The 27,084-nt window shown below is 40.2% G+C and overlaps 1 protein-coding gene across 5 annotated transcripts in view; it reads left to right on the forward strand.

Annotated features, from left to right (window-relative positions):
- ANK3 (ankyrin 3) overlaps nt 1-27,084 on the forward strand; it is a 756,238-nt gene that overhangs the window by 209,622 nt on the left and 519,532 nt on the right. For 3 of the 5 annotated variants that reach the window (XM_077258804.1, XM_077258807.1, XM_077258818.1), the window contains exon 1: nt 5,766-6,493. The exons of the other annotated variants lie outside the window; for them this stretch is intronic. In XM_077258804.1, the coding sequence (XP_077114919.1) occupies nt 6,431-6,493 (63 nt within the window). In that variant the 5' untranslated portion in view covers nt 5,766-6,430. Of the gene's footprint in view, nt 1-5,765; nt 6,494-27,084 lie in introns of those variants that run through there. 5 annotated transcript variants of the gene reach the window in all.

Below are 27,084 nucleotides of genomic sequence, written 5' to 3' on the forward strand. Positions count from 1 at the left end.
CTATAGGGCCATAATGAACGGTGCAGAGCATATATGGCACAGCTTTATGTGGAGCATCTATGGGGCCATAATGAACGGTGCGGAGCATATATGGCACAGCTTTATATGGAGCATCTATAGGGCCATAATGAACGGTGCAGAGCATTGTATATGTGGCACAGCTTTATATGGAGCATCTATGGGGCCATAATGAACGGTGCAGAGCATATATGGCACAGCTTTATAAGGAGCATCTATGGGGCTAAACTGAATGGTGCAGAGCATATATGGCACAGCTTTATATGGAGCATCTATAGGGCCATAATGAACGGTGCAGAGCATATATGGCACAGCTTTATGTGGAGCATCTATGGGGCCATAATGAACGGTGCAGAGCATATATGGCACAGCTTTATATGGAGCATCTATAGGGCCATAATGAACGGTGCAGAGCATTGTATATGTGGCACAGCTTTATATGGAGCATCTATGGGGCCATAATGAACGGTGCAGAGCATATATGGCACAGCTTTATATGGAGCATCTATAGGGCCATAATGAACGGTGCAGAGCATTGTATATGTGGCACAGCTTTATATGGAGCATCTATGGGGCCATAATGAACGGTGCAGAGCATTCTATATGGCACAGCTATATATGGATAATATATGGGGCAATAATCAATGGTATGGAGCATTATGTATGGCACAGCTTTATATGGAGCATCTATGGGGCAATAATGAATGGTATGGAGCATCTATTTTTATTTTTGACATTTACCGGTAGCTGCTGCATTTTCCACCCTAGGCTTATACTCGAGTCAATAAGTTTTCCCAGTTTTTTGTGGCAAAATTAGGGGGGTCGGCTTATACTCGGGTCGGCTTATACTCGAGTATATACGGTATTTATTTTTTAAGTCTGTGGAAGCATGGTTAATAAGCAATGTCTGACTTTCATTTGTTCATTTTCATAGATCTTTTATTTATTATTACTTTTGTCAGATTCAAGTTATTTCTGTGACCATTGTGAGTTTTTCTGTCATTAAACGAGGGGTACCAACAATTTTCACCACATATGTACATGTTGTTCTGTACAGCAGACACATGATATAGGATTAATGATAAGCGAACTTGCTCAGATAAGGTGTTATGTGAGTATGCTCCGGTGCTAACCGAGTGTCTTCGGCGTGCTCGAATAATATGTTCGTGTCCCTGCGCCTGCATGTCTGTGACTGCTCAACAGCTGCAACAATAGGCGGGGATTTCCTGTTTGATAGGCAATTCTTGCATGTGTTGCGGCTGTCGAACAGTCACAGACATGCAGCCGCAGGGAATTGAACATATTATTCCAGCAGGCCGAAGACACTCGGTTAGCACCGGAGCATGCTCAGATAACACCTCATCTGAGCAAGTTCGCTCATCATTATGTAAGATGCAATAGAATGAGTCTGACTCTTTAGCTCTTACAAGAGAGTTTTTCTAGGCATTCTCTGATCTGGGCAAACACCATTCTGAAGAGAGGGGACAGGTGAGATAAGACCATAACCTATTATGAATAAGTGGATCCTCTGTTATCGACTTAACAAAGTCATATCACATTTAATTGTAAATCTATCTGTCTATCGCTATAGAACAGGAAATATGAGACTAGTATTACTAGTGATTCACTAAAGTAAAAATAATAATCACCTATACATCTCACTAGTAGTGAAAACTAGGAGATTTCTTTTTCTTTTTATATATATATATATATCTACTATATAATTGTCTAAGGGTCACTTCCGTCTTTCTATCCTTCTGTCTGTCACGGATATTCATTGGTCGCTGCCTCTGTCTGTCATGGAATCCAAGTCGCTGATTGGTCTCGCTAGCTGCCTGTCATGGCTGCCGCGACCAATCAGCGACGGCCACGGTCCGATTAGTCCCTCCCTACTCCCCTGCAGTCAGTGCCCAGCGCCCGCTCCATACTCCCCGCAGTCACCTCTCACACAGGGTTAATGCCAGCGGTAACGGACCGCGTTATGCCACGGGTAACTCACTCCGTTACCGCCGCTATTAACCCTGTGTGACCAAGTTTTTACTATTAATGCTGCCTATGCAGCGTCAATAATAAAAACGTCTAATGTTCAAAATAATAAAAAAACTAAAAAATCATTATATGCTCACCTTCCGCCGCCTTTCCCACTCCTCGCAACGCTCCGGTGACCGCTCCATGCAAGCGGCACGTTCCGTGGCAAGGATGGTATGCGAGAAGGACCTGCCATGACGTCACGGTCATGTGACCGCGACGTCATCACAGGTCCTGTACGCCTGCGCGAGAAGGACCTGCCATGACGACGTCATCACAGGTCCTGCGCTCATACCAACCCTGGCACCGGAAGCGACAGGACTACAAGGGGCCCTCGGAAGGTGAGTATATGTTTATTTTTTATTTTTTAACCTGTGACATACGTGGCTGGGCAATATACTACGTAGCTGGGCAATATACTACGAGACTGGCCAATATACTACGTGGCTGGGCAATATACTATGTGGCTCTGTGCCGTATACTATGTCACTGGGCAATATACTACGTGGCTCTGTGCTGTATACTACGTCACTGGGCAATATACTACGTGGCTCTGTGCTGTATACTACGTCACTGGGCAATATACTACGTCACTGGGCAATATACTACGCGGCTGGGCAATATACTACGTGGACATGCATATTCTAGAATACCTGATGCGTTAGAATCGGGCCACCATCTAGTATATATATATATATATATATATATATATATATATATATACATACACACATACACATATATATATATATATATATATATATATATATATATATATATATATATATATAGTAGTGAAGCAAATCTGATAAAGTTCAGGTTAGTTAATTCAATGTGCTGCTCACCATCTCCGCCATTGCAGCCCTCAGGCCTGTCCTTCGTAGAGCTCCAGAGGGAGGACAGGTGAACGTATAGGTGATTATTATTTTTACTTTCACACTTGACCCTCTACAAATCAGCAAAAAAACTAAATCTGAATATTTTGGAAAATCGAGGCAAATTGTTTTTGTCTCAAACCTACTACCTAATTTTTAATAGATTATATGTAAAAGTGAAAAACACATCACAAAATAAAAAAAAAAAGCCTGAAACGCATAGTTTACCAGAGATTTTCAAAATCAATACATAACTCAATTGAGGTTTTAGCTCTGTTACTCTTTTAACTACAAATAAAAAAAACTAGAGAGAAGAGCTAACGGTGAGTATGTTACTTTATATCTTGCAGGTAATATATCTCTTCGTTAACACATAACACTTGGGAAAAAACAGTAAGAATGAATCGGATGTGTGTTGTCATTTGTTCTGTGCACATGTACAATGAACAGAAGTAGCATGTATGTATAAAAGTAAAATGTACTGGTTGAAGACAAAGATATTATGAGATGATGGTATAATATGGGAGAAGAATATTAAAAAAACTTCATTTTTTTACTAGAGAAGTCCAGAGGAACTCTGAAAGCTTTTTGTCCCATGGTAAGCATTGAGTATGAATGAATTATGTATAACTGGCAGAGATTCTACATTATTGCATTTGGTTACTATATAATCACTGCCAAAGTCTTCACATTTTAATGCTGGTGCCCATCCCTGATTTCCTATTGACATATTTTCTGCAAGGTTAAAGCTTCCATATGTTTGAAATAAAAACCTTGTCTTGTGATCTCTTAGGCCTCTACGCAGTATTCCTTTCACATATTTTAGTATTAAATGCTCTGGAAATTATTTAGGAAATACATTTTTATATATTAGTTCTATTCTTCCACATTTCAGGAGTTTGGCAAAAATGTCAAAAAGTTCAACCAAAGTTTCCATGGAAGAAAAGATGAAAATCCGTGCCATGATATTCACTGTATGAGACAATGAAACCTTTATTATACTGGGATATGTTTAATACTGAAGCTGTAAATATTAGTATGGAATTATATAACATTACTGGAATATAGAAAAGGAAAAAAGAGAGGGGAAATGAGAAGGACTAAAAAGGAAGGGGAGAGGAACAGTACTCCTAGTGGAATAAATTGACTAAAGGGAGAGAAAGCTCCTGGAATTGCCAGGTAGAAAGGCATATTACTTCCATGCAGTCCAGGATTGCTGAAATTTATCTTGAACATTGGATAAGGTAGAAAATAATATTTTTGTTAATCATGTACCAAGAGATGCCATTTTTCATTCCTTTATTCAGTGATAAACCATCCCTTTGCTGAGCACTGTCCACCTTTGTAAACTATTTGTGAATACCTATCAAGAGTAAAAAAAATGTGACTCGTGCACAGGGTGGCAAGCAACAGGAGGAAGAAAGTGGATTGTGTAAAGGGAACTCATCAGGTTTTTATATCTCAAACTGATTGCATTAAATCATACCATGATTGTAGAAATTTGTTTTCATACAAAGCCATCCTTGAATTTGTATGCTAATTACATACAAGTGCAGTGGGTGGGACAATGCCCATAAAGCCCTCAGGCCTTCTCTCCATTCCCTGCCCAGCACCTGCTTCCAGTCTCAGACTGATAGATGTCATCAAGGCAAGGCCGGTCACTGAAACGGGAGGGACCTATCAGTGAGAGACATAAGGCAGGCAGTGGGAAGGGAATAGAGAGAAAGGCAGGGGGCTGCAAGTGCACCATCCCACTGTTAAGCACTTGCAACTTATTAGCATACAATTTCAATGATGGATTTCTTTAAAACAACAAAAATAATTTTTACCAGCAAAGTAAGGATTTACTCTGCATTTAAAGCACTTTTACAAATGTTAGTTTGGGACATAAAATCCTAATGCCAGGTTTTCTTTAACCTTATTGAGAGCCCTCGATTTTGGAATGTTCATTACAGGACCAAAGACTAAAGCTGACTAGGACACATAGAAGATTGGTAAGGAAGGATGTGGAGAAAACAAATTCAAAGTAAAATATCGGATGTGAAGTTGCAAATTTACTGAATAACAGAAGTCATCTGAAGGTCCTCGATGTCACGATTTTGCCTGATTGTGATTAATAGAGACTCTAGGGCTAAAACCGATGATAAATAGGACAGAGGTAAGCCTTGACGAGTGCCCTTGTGGACGTCAAGTGGGAAGCCTTGACGAGTGCCCTTGTAGACATCAAAGGGCGGTGAGGTGAAACCACTATATCAGAGATATAGAAAACCTATCGAGAGATATTGAAAACTAACATCCAGTCTTTAAAGGAAAAGGTAATTGAGGAACAAAAAAATGAACACAACATGTTCAGATGTTACACGTGTACCAGGCCAAACGTGCAGGTCACTGAGTAAATCAAGTTTGATAACTGTTAACTGAATGATTGCCGATTCTTAGGCACCATTTTAGAGGGTTAGACCATTCTCTAACACCTGCCTTACATGCCATGTGTCTTTTTTTCCCCTTATGGTAAGAGGTCCGAGCAGCAAGATAGCCTTTAAATGGTTATCAATAAACTCTTAAACAATACGATGTTGTCCAAAGTAAAGAGCGCCTTAAAATAATAATAAAAAGGTAACTGTCGAGAAGATATTCTGAAGAAACACTATATGGTCACCTAGAGTCAAAAATCACTTTTTAAGGAAAAGTACAAAAAATCGCTATGATTTATTTTGTACATCTAAGTGCTGTAATGTCACAGGATTAAACATGAAGACCCAGTAGATGCCTTCTCACCAACAATATGGTAGCTTTGATAATATTTCTCACGATAACGTCATATGACTCTAAATCTTCAGGCTTTGTGAAATCATTCCTAGAGATGGTTAAAATGAACCTCATTATCACCAACAGTTTGATGTAACTTGATTGTTTTGCTCGCCAGCCTGGGAGTGGCTTGAAAGGCAGAGGGAGCGTGAGTCCTTCTCCTCTCTGCCATGCCTTGATGCATTTAACACATGTGTTAGTATTAAGACGCTCGCTGCAATCAGTGAAATTCATATTCACTTTCCAGTCCACGAGAGAGAAAAAAGAGCAGATCATCCAAGGAGGAAAAGCTTCCCAGACTTGTCAGCAATCTGCAGCTCATTCCTGTTCCCGTCAATACCATTTAAAGCCTGGAAACACTGTTGGGAGGACAAGGCTTCAAAGTCTTATTCCAATTGACTTCAGGGATATAGTATAGTTAATGCCGGATGGGGTTAACGCTCATTTATTTAAAGGAATAATAGTCTTTTGTGTCAGGGAAACTCCCAGTTTTTTTTTTCCTCCCTTTAAGCCAAGGCATGGGCACTTTCTGTCTGTGCAGCTGGAAGTCAAGACTGTAGAGCTATCAGCTTCAAAGCAGCACTTGTCTGTGACATATCGGGAGAAGGACTTTGGGTTTCTGTGTTTTGATTTCACTCCTTGCCTTCGGATGTTGGAATATATAGGAACAGCGATCACTTTACTTACAATATACCAATAAAATGAGTGAGGAACCCAAGGAGAAAATTTCCAAGCCTGCACATAGGAAAAAGAAAGGAAAAAAGGTAACAGATATGTCTGCTGCTTGCATTGTGCTTGCCGTGCTTACTGTCATCAACATATTAATTTATTTAAAAAAAAAAAAAAGACCACCAGATATGATGCTGGTGGTGTACAATGGAGTCTGCTGGGTGTGCATATAGGAGGAAAACAGTAAAGGACTTCATGTGCCATCATATAGACACACCTTCACATGGGTGATCAGATCCTGCTTATGGCATTGCCTTGTAGAATATCACCGATTGGACTTCTATCTATCAGGTTTAATATATATATATATATATTATATATATGCCAATCCTATGCCCATGCTGCTCCGAGAACTTTCTGTTATGGGCAGGTTTGGGGTTCTGTAGGAGTCTACAGGCTTTGATGGCTATCAATATGTCCAATAGATGGTCTTATCGGTGGAGATTGGTACCTGCTGTACTAGGATTAGCAAAATGTATTGAGATTCAGCTTTGTAAATCTGAATCATGGCAGGATTGCATTTTATTGCAGTGTACTCCTGGTTCTTGCATTGTGCAAACAGGTGCTTTGTCTGTTTAGTTAGAGATTGTACAGTGTAAATGGAGGGTGGTAAAATAAAGGCTAAAATCTGTATTACGTAAAACGCAACTATAACATACACAATATAATACATATAATACACAAAAATAAAAGAGAAATCAATTAATACATTTTATTTCTCAGATAGATAGATAGATAGATAGATAGATAGATAGATAGATAGATAGATAGATAATGCAATGAAGGGGTGTCCACAGTCGTGGTCATTACACCTACTTGCCACTTACTATCCCACGACTCGATTTTAATACTGTGGAAATCTCAGCTTGTGAATGGTTTGGAAAAAATGAGAGCCGTCAAGATTCGAATCGTCTCAGTGTGAAATGAAATCCATGGCAGCACCTGTTTTTCTGTTCTGTGTGAATAATTACGACTTTATTATTTTTATTATAAGCTCTTTTTTTTCTTTATAATCTCTTTCATGCCGTAATGGTTTTATAAAGGATTATATCAATTTTTAGTCATTTTCCACAGTAATGCCATACTGTTTTTTTTGTACGTCCAGCTCCGCCTTCGTTACGCCTCTTTTTATTACATCACCTTTTTATGCTGTTGATTTCAATGTGAACGCTGCCTATTCATGCTCCATCTCGCTGACATTTTTATGAATATACCAGCAGTAGAGGGCTGACCGCGGTGTTTTATCTTGTGCGAAGTAGGGACGTGGTTTGGTACAAAAGTGAATATTGAGTGATTGACAGATGTCATTTAATACTATGGGCCATGTTACTTGTGCATAGTGATCATTCCTTGAGTGGCGCGGTAGTACGTAAAAGCGCGTATCACAACGATAGCTCAGTGAGTTGCGTAACTGACCCACTCAGCTCTGCTACATTTCAGGAGAACAGGTTTGCTACATCTATGTGTGAATATAGGCACAGTAAGAAAATAATGCTGTGTATTAAACTTTTACTCTCTTCTTCCAGTATAGACTTCTATGTTGGCCATGTCGGCCAAAACTCATAAAAACTACTGTTTGTTTACCATGTGGACGAGGGATGCCCACTGTGACGAGTGTTCATAGCTGTGGTTATAAAAAAAAAATTGGCAAAATCTGAAAGACATAATTCTCTCTTCGAAGACGTGTGACATTTCAGACTTTTCAAGGACAATCTTGGCTGTACATGTTCATGCGGTGACATCACAGTATATAAAACGCCCCACCATGAATGGAGGAGGCTCATAAAGCACAGTTCTATTAGATTACCATTATTTATGGAGGTTCTTGGAGAATTTTGCTTTCAGGAGGTTTGTTAAAAATAGTGATAGTTGCACTATAATTTCTTCTATGCTACAACAATGATTTTTGATAGGTTTATTGCCAGAAATTATCCTTCTTCATAAGGAATGTAATGCTGAAGGGTAAGTCAAATTTCGGTAGGGGCTGGGGTTATTTCTTTCCCACTTAGGTGTTACCTTATTTTCAATAACATTTTTAGGAGACTGACTGTTCATGGGCACTGGATTGGAAACCTAGTAGATGTATTGGCAATTTATGAAAAACTGCAGGTGGCAACTTTAGTCCTGATACATTTTTCTATATGTGTGTATAAATGTGTGTGTATACAAAAGTATTGGGACAAACTATCAGTTTTTTCATTCAGCCCCATTGCCCGCAGTGTATAACGTCAAGCCCTTACTATGCAGTCTGTCTTTACTACTAACATTTAGGAAAGAATGGCTCATTGTAAAGAGGTCACTGATACTAGCACGGTCCTGTAATAGGTTGCCGCCATTGTAACAATTCAGTTCATGAAATTTCTTCCCTCCTACATATTCCTCCATCCCATCAATGGAATCATTTAAAAGTGGAACCATAGCAACACAACACTGAAGGAGAGACCACGTGAAGTTAGAGATCGAGATTGCTGAGTGTTGAGGCACATAGGCCCTGATTCATCAAGACCGATGGTTTTCCCACTAGTCTTGATGAGAGGACATGGTGGAGACAGATGCTCCTGATTCATTAGGAGCTATAGCGTTACTTACACTACATATCTTACTGCAGTCAGCGACTAGTGTAAGATTTCTGGAATGGTGCACAGAGGCACATGCCACTCATCAGATGCTCCTGATTCATGAAGAAGGTTGCACCATTCAGGACATCTTATCACCAGTCTTTGACAGAAGTAAGATTTCTGGCATAAGAAACGCCACAGCTCATCCTGAATTAGATGAGCCATGGAGTCATGCCCTGCTGTACTCCTGACACGCCCCAGCTTCAACCAAACCTGGACCATTTTGGCGTAGGTGGGAGACACTGGCATGAAAACGCCGAAAGTTGTGCCAAAATTTTACGACTTTTCATAGCAAGTTATGCCAGAAAGTCCAAACCTCCTAAAGCACGAAAATCTGTGCACCAGGAGCTTCTTTGACATGAGTTGCCTTAGCCGAACAACTTCATCCAAGCCTTATGTCACCAAGCACAATGCCAAGTGTCAGATATAGTGGTATAAAGCAACTGCCACTGGATTTTGGAGCAGTGGAAAGTGTTCTGTGGAGTAACAAATCACGCTTCTCTACTTGGCAGCCTGAAGGATGAGTCTGTGTTTGGTGAATGTCAGGAAAATGTTACTATCCTGACTGCATTGTGCCAATGTTTTGTTGAAGATGTATAATGCTATGGGTTATTTATTCAGGGGTTGGCCAAAGCCCATTAGTTCCAGTGAAGGGAAATTGTAATGCTTCAGCATAAAAAACATTTTGGACCATTTTTTGTTCTCTGTGCCTGTGCCCAGTGCACTAACTCCATTTTAATTCACACAAGCAAATTGTAATGACATAGATTAGAATTTCATAATTTCCCTTGTTTAGATGAAACACACTTATCAACCACGTAAATCTTGTGAATAGTGTTTACGATATGAATGACCTTGAGTGCTATGAATTAGCTTCCATAGAACAAACTATAGTGTTTGACAGTATAGGCTTCTTTGATTTTACCTATGTCTAGCGCAGTCATAACACCTAATGGGGATATGATTGACATAGACAGATCAAAAGGGGATCTCCCTTGTGTTTGGATGCTGACTGAGTGTGAATATGCAGCAGATAATGTGTCTTATCTAATAGATGCAATAGAATACTTTTCAGTTGCTCAGCATAGCATTTTATGTGTACAAACCTTTATTACTCTATGGATTGCCCCAGGGGCATTGCCTTGCACATCTGCCCACCTCTTATGTTTCGAACTGAAAGCACTGCTGGGGTTTTTCTATAACAGTGTAACAATCCAATCAGATTTCATTCAATCTCTGAGCAGATATTGCCACCAGAGAAGTGCCGTTAGTATTTAATCGTGCATCTTTTTTTTTTAATAGAAAAATGTTGACACACAGCCCTGCTTTCCACTGTGGTCTGACTGTTCGTATCTACTGTACAGAGTCGTACAGAGTTGATGATGTGTCATTACAAACACTTCCTGCTACTTTCATATCACAGCAGTCAGTGTGGGGGTATTAGAGTAGAGCAGAGCAATGTGTTATTACAAACACCTCCTGCCGCTTTCATCTCATGGCAGTCAGTGAGTGAGTAAGAGGAATAGTGCAGAGTTATGTATCATTACAAACACTTCTTTTATCTCAAAGCACTGTCCATGCTCCTCTACTCTGCAACGTAGATACCAGAAGTGAGATTCTGGAGGAGAGCAGGGTTGTGTGTAGTTAGATGTCTCACAGGAGAAAGCTGTTCTGACCGTTTCTTCCTTTCTTTTTAATTGTGTATGACACCTCCTGCCTACGATTGGTCAATGTCAAAACAGGAAAAAAGTACACACCCTCAGAGAAGAATCTCTGGTAACGCCTCCTTAGTCTTAACATAAATTTTAACCTAAACTTTGCAAGCTAATATCGAGAGAGGAGAAATGTTTTCTGCTTTGCAGTCACTATTGCACGTGGTGGTCTATTAACAAACTAAAATTGGTAAAAGGTCCTCTTTAAAGGCTTCAGCCTGCAGAATTGAACTTTAGTTAGCGTTAAGAAAGAAAATGATTAAAAAGTGTTGTCTGCCTTTTGGCATATGTAATCCATCTTTAGCATCACTGATGCTGAGATGGATTACAAGGAGTGGGGACAGGTCTTTGTCTCCCTGATCTTACTTTCTTCTCTGTTAAACAGCATACAGTTAGCAGAGAGCAGGATATTCACTTTGAGGTTGGAAAGTTTTGGACAATGTCAGGTGCAATACATGCTGGAAAAAAGCTCCGACACTTAGAGTGCTGGGAAATTGCCGATGGAAAGGAACTGCCCACTGAAAAACAGTGGATGTCAAGTGTCGGAGCATGATATTTTGGACAACTTCTAACCATATCAGACTGGTATGTGCACCAAAAGCAGTTTTATCTTGTTTTGGGGCCAAGCACTACTCCATTTCTGCCAATTTTATTTGGAAGAACAGTTATCCTTAAATGATGTCATATTATACTTTATTACTACATTTTTCATACTAGTAGATTCTTAGCAAGGTCTGTCAACTAGACTCAGTGACAGCCAATATAGGCAGCCATATTGAGTGACTATAGGCATTGTCTTTATACATTAGTTAATTTGCTTAAATAAATGCCATATTTTATGGGGATGGGGTTAGCGTTGTCTCTCTTAAATCAAAGTTAATACTATATTAATATCAGGTGCTGATTTTATCTACTTTTACATATATTACATGTGGACAATAAGGGCTTACATAGTGGTGGCTGCTATTGGCAGCAATATTGAGTGCCTGTAGATATTTTGAACACAGTACTATTTGAATGTGTAAATGCCTTTTAGTGCAAATATTCGTCAAATGAAATGTATGACAGTTTGACAGAAAGATAGATCCACTGACCTCACTGTCTACACTGCGAGCAGACAGTCCTTTCTCTGAAAAAGCATTATAGCTATAACACAGTACAATTAACTGACCCCAAATTGCCCTTTGTTGTACCATAATGACTCACGGTTGTTACGTCATAGCAATACCGGAGCAAACTATGCACATTCATCTAGTAGCAGTGATTTGTCAGAAGATGCTTATGGAATTGTGCTTGCTACATTTGTTTTCTTATTAAAGAGGTTATCCAGACCGCTCCTGCCAGTGATTCGGTATCACTGTCGACGGGGCGACTTCCGACGTCATGCTGATCCTGCAGTTAGGCAGCGGGGAGCCGGCTTTCAACCAGCATGACATCTGCAGTCATGTCCCGTCTACAGAGCAGAGGGGAAGAGAAGCCATTACTTTGTTGACGCAATGTGCGCGAAAGCTGCAGAATGGCCGTCAGGAGTGGTTTGTGACATCTCTTTGTTGGCAAAGATCTGCATTGGGCAGAACAACCTGCCTCTTAGTTCTTAGGCCCATAATAATAAAATAATGTAGTCCTGGATAACCCCTTTAGCTAATGTTATTTCGCCCAGTCCACACTTTCCAGAAACCAATCTACTTCTGTAACAAATGTGTATTGAAAGAACTTAAGTATGATAAGTAAACTGCCATATTCCCCTTTTGCAAATATTTAATAGTTTGTTATCATTTTGCCTTTCTCTATCCTGATTTAGTGGATTATGGAATGATGATAGAAATTGATGCATAAATTTATGTTTCTGGTTATTAAAAATTACTCATTATTCTGTGCCCAATGTAAGTCCCGGATTATCAACCTAGATTATTAGATGTCTTTCTATTATTTATATACACTAATCAACTCTGAAACCACATTCCTAATATTGAAAAAGTCACATGCTCCTGCTCCAAAACAGCCTTGACCCTTCGAGACATAGGCTGACCTCTAAGTTTCCCTGACAAAGATGTTAGCAGCTGAGAGATGCTTGAAGTCCTATGTCATATGACCTATGAGATAAAATACGGGGCTTCTGTGGATCAATCGTGTTTTTCTAATACATCCCATAAATGCTCCATCAGAATTTGGAGGCAAGGTCATCACATTGAACTCCTTGTGATGATGTTCCTACAACCATTCCTGAACAATTTATGAAGTACATGACACATTTTCCTGCTGAAAGAGGACACTGCAATTAGGGATTTATTTAGTCTACAGCAATGCTTAGGTACCTAAGGAAGTACATATAAAATATCAGCCCCATGAATGCCAGAACCCAAAGTTTACAGCCAAACAATACCCAGAGCCTTACCCACCCTTTGCTTTCTTGTCTTCTTCACGTGCCATTTCTATTCTAAGTAAGTGATACACACATATCTGGCCATACTTATGATATAGTGACCAGACTTTCTTCGTCCAGTAGGTCTTCTTTGGGATCAGACCTCATTAGCTAGTCTATGTTCCCCTGTGAGTCTTGGTCAACTATAATCTTGTTACCTTTTGTTCTTCCTTGTACCAGATTTGGTAGGTATTAACCAATGCGTAAAGAATAAACCCAGCAAGACCTACCAATATGAACATTTGTTGATCCAGACATCTAACTATCACAATCTGGCTCTTGTCAAAGTCACTCTTAACCTTACATTTGGCCATTTTTCCTGCTTCCAAAACTTTGACTTCAAGAACCAATGGATCATTTACCACCGGATATATCTCACTCCTTGACAGGTGTCATTGTAGCTAGATAGTCATTGTTATTAATATCAGTGGAGTAAAAGGTGTATTCTCATCTTGTAACCAAAGGATATGCCATAAATGTATTGAAGATATGAATTATCTTGAGAACATTGCCCTGAAGATAACCGCTGTCAGTGGAGAGCTGGTGTTAATGTCCATTCTTTTGTATGTACATTTCGACCATCTCTCTACTGAAAGCAGCCCTGTTCTTGAGATAAATGCAGGTTCCATTGTTGAAACACATACAGTGGGATGTAAAATTTGTTGCACCCCTGGTCAAAAGTACTGTTATTGTGAGCAGTTAAGCAAGTTGAAAATTATTATTATTATTATTTATTATTATAGCGCCATTTACCACCGATCAACCAAACCGCTGCATGACCAGCTCTATCCTCACCTACTGTATTCTCACCCATCCCTTGTAGATTGTGAGCCTCCGCGGGCAGGGTCCTCACTCCTCCTGTACCAGTTATAAATCGTATTGTTTAAGATTATTGTACTTGTTTTTATTATGTATACCCCTCCTCACATGTAAAGCGCCATGGAATAAATGGCACTATAACAATAAATAATAATAATAATAATAATAATAATAATTTATGAAATGGTCTCTAGAAAGCCTAAAGTTAAAGATGACACATTTCCTTTGTATTTTATGAAAAATAAATATATATTTTCATCTTTTACATTTTAAAAATTGCAAAAAGGAAAATGAGACAATGCAAAAGTTTGTGTACACTTGGAGTGGATTCCACTGTGGTCCTTCTCGAATGGCAGGTGTCCTCACCGGAAGTATGCAATTTATGATGTTGAGCAACTTTTTCTGCGTCTTCCAATGTTCGATTAAGTAAAGCGTTTGAGAAGTTAGTTGGCACTTGACCACCAGCATGGAAATCACATGTTTGTTATGTGAACGGCCACTCAGGAAGACAACAAAGTGCAAAGTGGAACAATGTGGACAGTGTGCTTATTGCTTCTTTCAGAATTCAGCAATTTGCAATCATATCTAGAGAATGCAGAAATGTAGCTGAATCCCAGAAAACACCTTGAAGTCATGTTTCAACATCTAAAAATGCTCTATATGCTCTAATGCCTTTAGATGTATGACACCGGTATGGCAGTCTACTGAGGGTGAGTGAGGGTGTGTTGGATTCCATTTATTTTGTATATACTCAGTTATTAACCCTTTTGACCAGGGGTGCCCAAGCGTTTACATGCCACTATTTACCACACTTGTATGCATTATCTCTTAGATATGTCATGAATGTGTGTGATGGAAACACCCCTTTAGTGTTATCGCTGATAATACTCATCTTTGGGACATCCCTCGGCTTTATACTTTGGAATGTGAATATGTGTTTGATGTGAATACATTTTGGATTTCTCCATATGCCTTGACCTTGCCTGTTACTGTTACTCTGTCTTCCTAGACAATGTGTAACCTTTCCATGAACTGAACGTGATATTTCTGCTCAGTGCTGTTATAGTGAATGAAAAGAACTCTATGTCATAGTTTTCTTGCCCATTAAAAGCCATTGGGGATAAGCTCATAACACAGGAGTTGATCCTGACCTGGCAACTCTTCGCTGCATCAATTTCATTTATTTGGCTTTGGAGACCAATAATAGTTTTTTTTAAATATTTCATCTTATCTTGGCCATTACATGGTAAATAAATGTATGTGGTTTTAGTGAATAAACGGAGAATATAGAACATGAATAACAACATCAGTTACTTGCATCAATTCAATACATCGTAATATAGATAATGGCTTTTAGTAACTGCAGTAAAAATAATGCTGTGTGCGTCGAAACAGAAATCCCATTAAAAAATTAAATGAGCTTGCTGTGAAAAAAAAAAGAAAAGAAAAAACTGTGAAAAAGTATTACGTGTCATAATAACTTATAGATATATAAAAGGAAACTGTAGGATCAGTAGGATCAGCCCTTCTAAGCCAACTACGCCATGTCCAAATTATTATGCAAATGATATTTTTGTTGGAATTTCCTAAATGGTCGGTGCAAATGACAGTCAGTCTAATAAGTCATCACTCAGAGTATACATCGAATTTTATTAAAGAAACCTCCCAATGATAACAGTGTAATCTCCAAAATGAATAAAAACTCAAAATGCACTGTTCCAAATTATTAGGCACAGTAGAATTTCTAAATATTTAATATGTTCGGACTGAAAATGCTTATTTGTGGAATTTGCAGCATTAGGAGGTCACATTCACTGAACAAAAAAGCTATTTAACTCCAAAACATCCCAACAGGCCAAGTTACATGTTAACATAGGACCATTCTTTGATATCGCCTTCACAATTCTTGCATCCATTGAACTTTGAACTTGTGAGTTTTTGGAGAGCTTCTGCTTGTATTTCTTTGCATGAAGTCAGAATAGCCTCCCAGAGCTGATGTTTTGATGTGAACTGCCTCCCGCCCTCATAGATCTTTTGCTTGATGATACTCCAAAGGTTCTCTATAGGGTTGAGGTCAGGGGAATATGGTGGCCACACCATGAGTTTATCTCCTTTTATGCCTATAGCAGCCAATGAGGTATTCTTTGCAGCATGAGATGGTGCAATGTCATGCATGAAGATGATTTTGCTCCTGAAGGCACTTTTCTGCTTTTTATACCATGGAAAAAAGTTGTCAGTCAGGACCATCCAGGGTTGCTCGACACTCATCAGTAAAACAAGACTGCTTGAAAATTAGTCTTCATGTATGTCTGGGCCCACTGCAACCGTTTCTGCTTGTGAACACTGTTTAGGGGTGGCCGAATAGTAGGTTTATGAACCAAAGCAAGCCTTTGAAGGATCCTACACCTTGAGGTTGAAGGGACTCCAGAGGCACCAGCAGCTTCAAATATCTGTTTGCTGGTTTGTAATGGCTTTTTAGCAGCTGCTCTCTTAATCCGATGAATTTGCCTGGCAGAAACCTTCCTCATTATGCCTTTATCAGCATGAACATGCCTGTGCTCAGATTCAGCCACAAATCTCTTCACAGTATGATGATCATGCTTACGTTTTCGGGAAATATCTAATGTTTTCATCCCTTGACTAAGACATTGCACTATTTGATGCTTTTCGGCAGCAGAGGGATCCTTTTTCTTTCCCATGTTACTTGAAAACTGTGGCCTGCTTAATAAAGTGGAACATCATTTTTAAGTAGTTTTCCTTCAATTAGAATCACCTGGAAAACTAATTATCACATGAGTTTAAGATTGATTTCAGTGATCCATTGAACCCCGAGACACAATACCATCCATGAATTTATTTGAAAAACAAAACAATTAAATCTTTATGACACTTAAATCCAATTTGCATAATAATCTGGAACACGGTGTATATGGGCATATAGGTAATAGAACATTTCTCGATGCAACTCTATCCTAAGAAAAGTTTTCATTTACTCGCCAATATATTTGCATAATTAATGTGGTGAAATTGTGTTCTCTTCATATTCAGAAAGACAAGGGTTAGCAACATATAACAAGTGATGTGAAAAAATATTTGTGCGTTTTTTTTTTCAATTGATTACTTTGTAATGTTGAAGATCTTTACAGGGAATCTTTACAGGGAATCTGATCAATCCTCCTAAGCTGTCTAAATGGTCATGCAAATCATAGAAAGTTGAATAAAATTATACTTTGATATCTGCTATCGTATGTCTTATTAAAGGGAAATACATGTTTTTCTTATATGTAAATGAGCTGTTAAGATCTATGGGCCAGACACTGATCTCCCTGAAAATCTGCCTCCAGAGCTTATTTTAATGTCTGCTCTCCTGATGTCACTACAGAGCTGTGTATAATAATAAAAAACAGTATGGCTGAAGTGAACTTTGTCTCATTACAAATGCATTTACAGTTATAGTTCTCTCCCAGTGCTGTCAGCTCAGATGCACTTCACCTCTCCCCACCTTGGCTGCCTTTGAGATAGAAACTGAGGAAGTGTTAGCTGTAATCAGGCATAGCTCTGCAGAGAGATCAGGAAAGAAGGCTCTCCTGTGTGAGACATGTAATGACAGACAGTCTACTCTCTCACTGAGCCTTGTCTCATAACAAACATTTCTAACAGCTCCCCTCATTGTTGTCAGCTCTGCTGTACTGCACCTCCCCCCACACTGGCTGTGTGAGATGAAAGCTGAAGAATTGTTAGTAATCAAACTTATGTCTGCTCCATGCTGCTCTTTGGAATCACACACAGCAGACCAGACTGTTAGTCATTACATATCTCATACTGGTAACATCCCCTTTCATATAAAATAGTCAGATTCTCAGGGAGTATTTCAGCCAGACCCTCCTATACCTGTTGTGCCAGTCTGCATATCAGCCGGACCCTCCTGCACTTGTCTGTGCCTACCAGTATACCAGCCTTACCCATCTGCATCTGTGGTTCCTGTGTTTTTGCTGTGCTTGCTTGTATCAACCTTACTCTCCTACCAATCCATTCCGACTACCTGTCCCTTGGGCATCACCTGCCATGTGTGCTAGGTCTGTCCTGGAGTAGCACCTGGTGTCCATCGGGAGACATGCCTAACTTCACCATCAGGGGCACTAGTGAAGAGTCAGGTGCTCACCTAGTCACACCCCTCCAGGCTCTCCTTGGACCATGGCACAGTGGATCCACCACTCCCATTACAGAAGCTAAATTAATCCAAAACCCAAGTGAAGGGATAAGTAAGGAGTGGGACCTGTACACTTGCAGAAAAGACTACTGAACAGCACATTTTTCTGTTTTTCATAATGACCACATCCAAGTCCACGATCACAAAACTGACCCCCATACATATGTAGAATCAGGGTCCCTGATCGCTCTCCTATGCTCATCCACCTGTATCGTGTTCCCTATTTTGCCCATTTGGTGGGTCAATAAATGAAAAAGGAAACACTTTTATAATTATTCCCATGTGCTTGAGAAGAAGTGTGAAAGATAATAATTTGATAATTATGCAGCCTCTGAGGCTTGTACTATATTTATAATTAGTCCATAGGGAGGACAGAATAATTGGGGCCGTTGCACTGAAATAAAAGGTACCATACTGGGAACCAGGTTTGGACCATCAATACCCATAAAAAATGATACTTACATATTAGATGTTAAATTTCTCAGTTCCTGTGCAACAAATGACAAATACTGAGTAGATGGCATCACCAATGTGATTGCATTTCATTTTGCCAAGGTCCTTGACAGCAGTGTCAATCATACTGACTTGTCTTTACATTGGGAATTATTTTATATGCACAAGAAAACTAATCTGGAAGTTTGTTAATGACCTACGTTCCACAAATCCATTTTAGGTTAAATATGCCAGTAGGAAAATTAAGTTGTTACGGTAAATGGAGCTATGAGTTTTAAGCATTAGAGAATCATATCATATAGACATGGCCTCCAGGCAGCCAGAGCAGCAGATTATCATTTCATCTCCAGTTCTATTTAGTCTGTGAAGCTGGAGGTTATAGCTGTACGGGAACAGACAAAATTCACCATGTGATTACTTAATTTTTAGTTCCATTCACATGTGAATTAGGAGGTGGCATTGTTATGCCTACCCTTTATGTTAATTGGTAATGTAAGCTGATCATTAATTTCAGTTTGTGCGATGAGTAGGATTTGTCTCTATTCTTATACAATCTGAGGATTTAAATTTAGCAGTATGTGTAATCCACGTCTTAGGCCTGAATAAGTCTGATATTTTTTTTAAGAGGTTCTGCTTATTCGTTATCCAATTTCAGGATTCCAAAGTCAAGTGTCAGGAAAGTCGGAGAGTCTTCAATTATTGGAAATATTATAAAAGAGGTTTTCCGGGCTATGGCTTCATTTCTACAGTCACTCTATGTGACTGCGGATTCCTAAATCTTAAAAAAGTGGTATGTGCACACTGTCAGGATTCCACTCGGGTGCCTTCTCGAATGGCAGGTGTCCTCACCAGAAGTATGTAATTTCTGATGTTGAGCAACTTTTTCTTCGTCTCTCAATGTTCGATTAAGGAAAGTGTTTGAGAAGTTAGTTGGCACATGACCACCAGCATGGAAATCAACAGGAAGACAACAAAGTGGAACAAAGTGGACAGTGTGCTTATTGCTGACTTTCAGAATTCATCTTGGTAAAGTGTTAGCCAGTAGATAGAAAATATTTAGAATTGAGAGTCCTCAGTGGTTGATGCCTTTTAATGGCTAACTGAAAAGATGGTAACAAATTGCAAGCTTTCGAGACTACACAGGTCTCTTCATCAGGCAAAGACAAAAAGAAATTCTGAAGAATCACATATTTATGCACAAAATAGCACAGGAAAAACAAAACAAAACAAAAAAACACCAAGGAAAAACCATGGATAAGACAGGTGACATGAAGCAGAATTACCATGAGAGATAAACAGTTATGTCCATAAATATTGGACCAGTTCTTAGATAAGGAATGTTTTATTATTCTCTGGTTGGGGTTGGTTCTGTTGTGATGACCCCACATGGTCTGAGGGGCAAGTTCCCTAGTTGATGTAAAAAGACATAAATCCATGCGACACATTCATTCCTGCAGTGAGAGTGTCAAAGGTCGTCATCAGTTTATATTCCCAGATTCTTCTGTCTCTCTGAGATTTGAAGCTATCTTTTAACACAAGTAATTTCAAGTCCATAATGTTATGATTTGGGAGACAAAAATGTATTGCCACAGGTAGATCCATTCTTTTTTCTCTTATAAGAGAAAAAAGAATGGATCTACCTGTGGCAATACATGCCACAGGACCATTCATTGTCTATTGGCACGTGCACCTGAATTCAGAGCGGAATTGCAGAGCCCAGTTCTGGGGGTTCCAAAGACCTGATTTTGGGATCACTGGGGAGTTTCAATGGCTGCACCCCTAGTGATCAGAAAATTATTTCCTGTCTAACAAATTGAATCGAGTGCCAAAATAAATACAACTATTTATGCAAACTGTCTTCTTTTTTTAATAATCATTATCTAAAATCTGTGAAATCCTAGCCTAGATTATGATTGTTGTTTGGCAAATAGAAAAATATACAGCAAACGTTTGAAGAAAAAAATAACCGTAAATTGTCGCCGTGACTTAATAGATTCTAGAACCCCTGCAAAATATATTTGATCCCACTAGAACTCTGATGATTCCCATCCTGTGCGACTGGTGCCATTGACTAGAACTGCTTACATGCCCATATTCCCAACAATTACATTTTTTCTTTTAAGAAATTACAATAAAAAAAAATTACATCTAGTGTACATGGTAAACTGATGATGGCACCTTTTCTGGGAAGCAAATTGAAGACAGGCAGTGAGCCCAGTATACCACTCCCTTTCATTTAGTTGTGCATTGGAAAAACTCCCAGCGACTATATGATTAAAGCCAGTGCTAATAGGCAGCCCCATCCAGGGGATTTAATCACTTGGGAATCGACTCACACAGAGGAAAGACGCAGTACACAATGTGCCAGGTGTTACAGCTCAGAATTGGTGTATTTACAGTATTGCTGCAATTTCCTACCTTTTTATATATCACAAAAACAACATTGTCTGGGATTTAGCTCTAGGACCAAAAGGGTTAAAACTCGGAGGGAAGCAAAGTCATTATTCTGCAATGGTAGGCTTATGCCAGCCCTTAATCTGTGACTTTGATCTCTTGGCTGAAGTATAAATGCTTTTTATTGTAATACAATGTGACTTTATTCTGTAAAGTGCATCTTGATACCTTATGTCACATGTAAGATTAAAGAGGTTCTTCATCTAGAAATCTAAAGTATATGTACATGTGATTAAAACTGAATTATACAGAACTTAATAGTATCTGGTCACAAAGCTCCACACTTGTTGAAATTGGACTGGTCTAGTCCTGAAAACCACAGCCAACTTTTTACCAATAAAGTGCAGCCTTTCCAAGGGGAACCCATGAGTACATTATTATTGCTATATAGGCCCTTAACCCTCAATTAAAATTACCTGTATATCTTTATTATAGAGATCCGATGTGTTGGTTATGAGAAATCTAGCATAGAAAGCCATATTCAATGCTGGAAGTGCACTGGGAGCGTGCCGGTGCACAAGGAAGTAGTCCAAGTACCACGCCCCAATGCACCTCCAGCCTGATTTGCATATTGCTTCTGCATGATGTCTTTTGACTGGCACATTAAATCACCAGAAAATAAGAAATAATTTTTTAGTGGGTCACAAGCACCTACACTGGCATATTCTACTTCCATATATAAAAAGGTGCTTATGAGTTCCTGTTAAATATTTGACCAAAACACTAAAAATGATGCATAATAATAAAAACTGTACCTTTCTCATCAATCTTTCTTCAAAAGATTCTTTACAAGCGTTAATTTCCACCCATGTAAGGAAATCAATGCAACAGAACACATACTGATGCAAATTACATGGGGTTCAGTGAGCCAACCTAGGCCACCATTATTTGTGGACTGATTGTTAGCGCACTGACGTGGACCATGGAAGTGAGTGGCTTTATTAATGTCCGTTTAGCCAGTTGTTGGTTTTTGTAACTGAGTTAAGCCGCCTGTACATTTCAATAGCCTTTTTTTCTCTATTTTACACATATTGGTTTGAAATATTAGCGGCAAAGGACCCAATCACTTTTTCTTTTTTTTTTAAATATTAGATTAATGGAGGTCGCCGGAGTCCAGCTGGTAGACTTTACCAAAGTTCTACAGGAAAAGTTCAGCACGACCATCGGATAAAATTGAAAATCCTTTATTCAGAAATCCATAAAAACAAGTAAATCCAGGCACCAGAAACGCGTCAGTTTTTTAAAAAAGTCTTCACCATGGATTTGCTTGTTTTAATGGATTTCTGAATAAAGGATTTTTTATTGTATCCGATGGTCGTGCGAAACTTTTCATGTAGAACTTTGGTATTTCGGCTGAACCGAACCAGCAGGACACGGCCCCCACTGGTGCAATATTCTCAGCTTCTCCTGTATATGCAAGCATGATGAGCTCAACTTTTTCAATGTATCTACCAGGGAGACCTTCGTTTGCCTATCAGCATCTTCCATTCTCCAATACAAAGAGCAGCTACCTGAAAAAGGGCTACACGATAAAATTAAAGGGTTAAGTGATAAATATCTAATCAGTAGTGTTCTCTTTTCCTACCATGAGGATAGATAATATTCTAATACCAGGAAAACCTCTGTAAGTTTATGAGCAAATTGTCATATTTAATGATTTGATATTGGTTAATGTGACTTTACGCGTATCTGCTACTCACCTGCCAGGAGCCCAGATGCAAATCTTCAGCAGTTCTTAGGTCTGGTCTAAACTGCGACTCAACAATGTTCACAACTACTGTCTGTGCATGCCATATTCTAGTATTTGCTCACTTGCAACTCAATTGGTATATGGAGCCGATCATAAATTCTGACATGAAAATCAATGGTAGTAGCTCCTGTTGTGCAGCTGTTTGTTCGTTGTGGAAAAGAAGAAAGTGTTGAAAATCAGACACGTGAGAAGTCCAACAGTGCTGAGTATGCATCAATGAAGATGTTACCTATATTTGCTCCCTTTTAAATAAGGATACCATTGTGATTCAGAAACGTGACGTACTGAATCGATACCGGCCACAGGCCAGAGCCTATAAATAAATACAGACCTCAGAACACCCCACCGCCCAAAATCTGTTACTAACATCTTTTTTTTACAAGGGCTTCACAGCCACAAAATTAGTTCCTTGATGTCAACATTGGTCATAGTTTGTGGAAAAATGTTTAAAATTATCCTAATTTCGTTTTTAATCTGTCTCCTCAACCCAGCAGACACTTAAAATAGACACAAAGTGAGTCATTTACCACTCAGAATTAAAATGGCAACACCAAGAAGGGAAAGTCATGAATTATGGAAACCAAAGGATGATTAGACATTGTAATAATATATAAATGATAAAAAATGGAAACATTTTTATTAATTCTATGTCAATTATGAGCGCCACATGCAGAAATCCCCGCTCTTACAATGAGGTTGTTAATGGTTGTCTGAAGAATATTCTGCCAGGCTGAATGCACTTTGGCAAATCATCAATATCCGCTGCTGGCTATTGTAACATGTTTAGATCAACATGCGGCATGGTATTGTCATGTTGAAAAATGGCTTTTGAAACACTTTGGAGAAATGGCCCTACCACTGCTTCCACAATTAAATCAATGTAGATTATGCCACCCCACACCATAATCCCAGAAGTAGGACTAGTGTGACAGTCCCTCACAACGGAATCTTCATGGCGTTGCTCATGTGGTCCCTATTGTGCTCAAGACAAAAGTGGGTGTCACGGCATCTCTCCCTGCCGCCGCACCTGTCTCCATTCCTGCCGCCCCCTTCCCTGCTTGCCGGCATACTTACCCGTCCCGGTGCGCTCCTGCGGTGTGCACGCTCCTTCCGTCCTCTCTTCCTGTCTCGCTGCTGGTCCCAGGCTCTCGTCGGGTGCGCGTGCGCACCTCTCCAACTCCTTCTGCGCACGCGCACTTCCTGGTTCTGGACTGCAGACGCTCCGTTCCTCCACTCGGTGATCCTGGAGGACCCTGACCCGGAAGTCCTGCAGCACGCAGCCTATTTAAGGTGACCCTTCTCTCTGCTCCATGCCTGATTGTCATTTGTCTTCTTGCGACCCAGGTCTCTCTGTCCTTTGCGTTTCTCTGTCCGGTGCATCCGCCATATCCTGTCTGTCCTGTGTCTCCGCCATATCCTGTCTGTCCTGTCCCTTCACTATATCCTGCCTGTCCTGTGTCTCTGCCATAGTCAGTCTGTCCTGTGTCTCCGGCATAGCCAGTCTGTCCTGTTTCTCCGCCATAGCCAGTCTGTCCTGTGTCTCCGCCATAGCCAGTCTGTCCTGTGCGTTCACCAAATCCTGTCTGTCCTGTGTCTCCGCCATAGCCAGTTTGTCCAGTGCATCCGCCATATCCTGCTCTTTGTCTTTCAACCCAGCTAGTTCAGCATCTTTCCTGCTCCTATTTCCTGTCCCCGGCTATCAGCTTCTGCGGCAATAGTCTCCCTCGGGCCTGCCCCTAACACTCCCTGTATTGGGGGTGGTCCACCAGGCCAGCTCACCCTTGGGAGGTTCATTGTCGTGGTTCACTGTTGGTTTTCCAAAAGTTCTGACAGTGGGAGTCATTGCTGAAGAGAGTAGACCTCTTTTCCAACCTCCATCACTCCATTCCTGCCTTTGATCGCCATTTGGAGATCACATGGGCAGCGCCATGAAAAGACTTTCACAAGAAAACATCCCACCAGCCCTGTGCCCGAGATTATAGTGCAAGGTGGCATAATGTACAGTAGCTAGACCCTTGTAATCTTCATTACATGAACACTATGATGGTGGAACCAGTGGTACAGCTTCTTTACCAAAGTTTCACAGGAGCCGTTTTTTAACGCAACAATGCCATATATTGTTCGTGCTATTGTTTGCAGCCTGAGTGGCCTAAATGTGCTCCCACAGCCTGTAGCATCTCCAGACTTGTCTCCTATCAAGCAAATCTGGACCGTCATTGATCGATGATTGCAATTGCTGCCAGCAAGGGGTCTTAATTATTTGTGTGTCCAAGTTCTTTCAGCGAACATTTCTCAAACAATCATTAATAACCTAACTATAGAAAGGCTTGTGCAGCATATGACTTATGGTAGTATTGCCGACCTTGCTGTGCCTAACAGAATCTTGTTTCTTTGGCAAGTTGTGGCCATTCTAAGCAGTTTATGTCAAAAGTTCACACAAGCAAATCTTTGTGCTATCTGTCTGCGCAAAGTACTGCTCATGTAGGACGGACCTACTGTATGATAGCCTATCTGCTGGTGCCCAGGGTTATTTTCCAGCATAGTCTGATCCAATTTATAGAACAGACCAGTTCATATAAATAGTAGGAAGTTTATGAGTCTTTCACATCTGCAATTTGTGGACGTGATTTGTTCACAAAGTACAGTGCTCATCTAAACATAGGCTTAAAGTGGTTGACCACTTTTGGACAACTCCATATTAATAACCCTAGGAAGCAGCATAAAATAAAAAAAATCAATATTTACACCCAACGCTGATTCTTCCAATAATAGCGCTATGTCCCCCATTGGATATTATTTTTAAGGTATGTGTCCACGGGCTGGATTACATCCGGGGCCTCTTTCACACTTCCATTTTTTACAATCAGTCACAATCCGTCAAAATGTTGAAAAGACGGATCCTGTGCAGATTGTCAAAAAGGTTGCATTGGGTCCGTTTTTTTGACGGATCCATGGAGGCAACGTGCACACGTTGTGTATGCATCTTCACCGCGTTTTTACGCTGTGAAAACACATACACAACACAACCCATGTTAAAAATTATAAAAAAATAAAAAAATCGTGATATTCTTACCTTCCGGCGTCCCCCGCAGCCTTCCCGATCCTTGCGATCCTCCCGGCAGCTTCCGTTCCTAGTAATGTCTTGTGAGACAATGACCTGTGATGCCGGGAGCATCGCGAGCATTGGGAAGGCTGCAGGGGACGCCGGAAGGTAAGAATATCACAATTTTTTTTTTATTATTATTTTTAACATATCTTTTTACTATTGATGCTGCATAGGCAGCATCAATAGTAAAAAGATAGAGTGAGCAAGAGAGAATTTCCCTGACTGGAAATTCTTCCGCGCATGCTCAGTTTCAAAAGACGGCATCCATCGCTGGTTTCCTGCTTTTGACAGTCAGTGATGGATCCTGTGCCCATAGGCTTCCATTATAGCCAATGACGGACGGTGCAGGATCCGTTGCTGAGCGATTTTCCAACATACACAAAAAACGTTTCTATGTGTGTTGTCTCCGCCCCACGGACATCAATTTTACGACGGATCCAGTGCACGACGGATGAAACGGAAGGCCATTCATCACAATCCGTCGCGAATACAAGTCTATGAGAAAAAAACGGATCCAGCAGAAACATTTGCTGGATCCTTTTTTTTTTCACAAAACGACACATTGTGACGGAAAAAGAAAGACGGAAGTGTGTAAGAGGCCTTAGCCGCGGATTGAACTCTGCGTTCAACAACAACGTTCAACCTGCAGCGTCCAGATGTTACAGCATAGTGGAGGGGATTTTATGAAATCCCGTCTTCACTATGCGTGCGAACACGCATCCGGCGGCCCTGCGTTTCCGGACATGCGGCGCGTCTTTTAGAATGCAGCATGTCTGTTTACCTTGCGGCGATGCTCCGTCACTGCAAGGTAAATAACAGGGTCCTATGTATAGGGTGCGGCGATTCCGGATATGTTCAATGAACACATCCGGAATCACCGTGCGTACAGAAGGTGACGGCACTTTGGGAGGAGCAGGTTTCTGATCCGTCCAAAACGCCGTCAATCCGGACAGTGGACACGCACCCTTAAGCTTGGACAAAGCTGTAAAAGCTGCAGCCTACCAGTGTGCCTTTATAGGATGTCTCAAGGTGCTCTCTCCTGGATCAGGGAAGTGGCCGGAGATAAAGGGAGGCAGAACCCT

The sequence above is a fragment of the Ranitomeya variabilis genome, chromosome 4 (genome assembly GCF_051348905.1).
Source record: "Ranitomeya variabilis isolate aRanVar5 chromosome 4, aRanVar5.hap1, whole genome shotgun sequence".
NCBI classification, from domain to species: Eukaryota; Metazoa; Chordata; class Amphibia; order Anura; family Dendrobatidae; genus Ranitomeya; species Ranitomeya variabilis.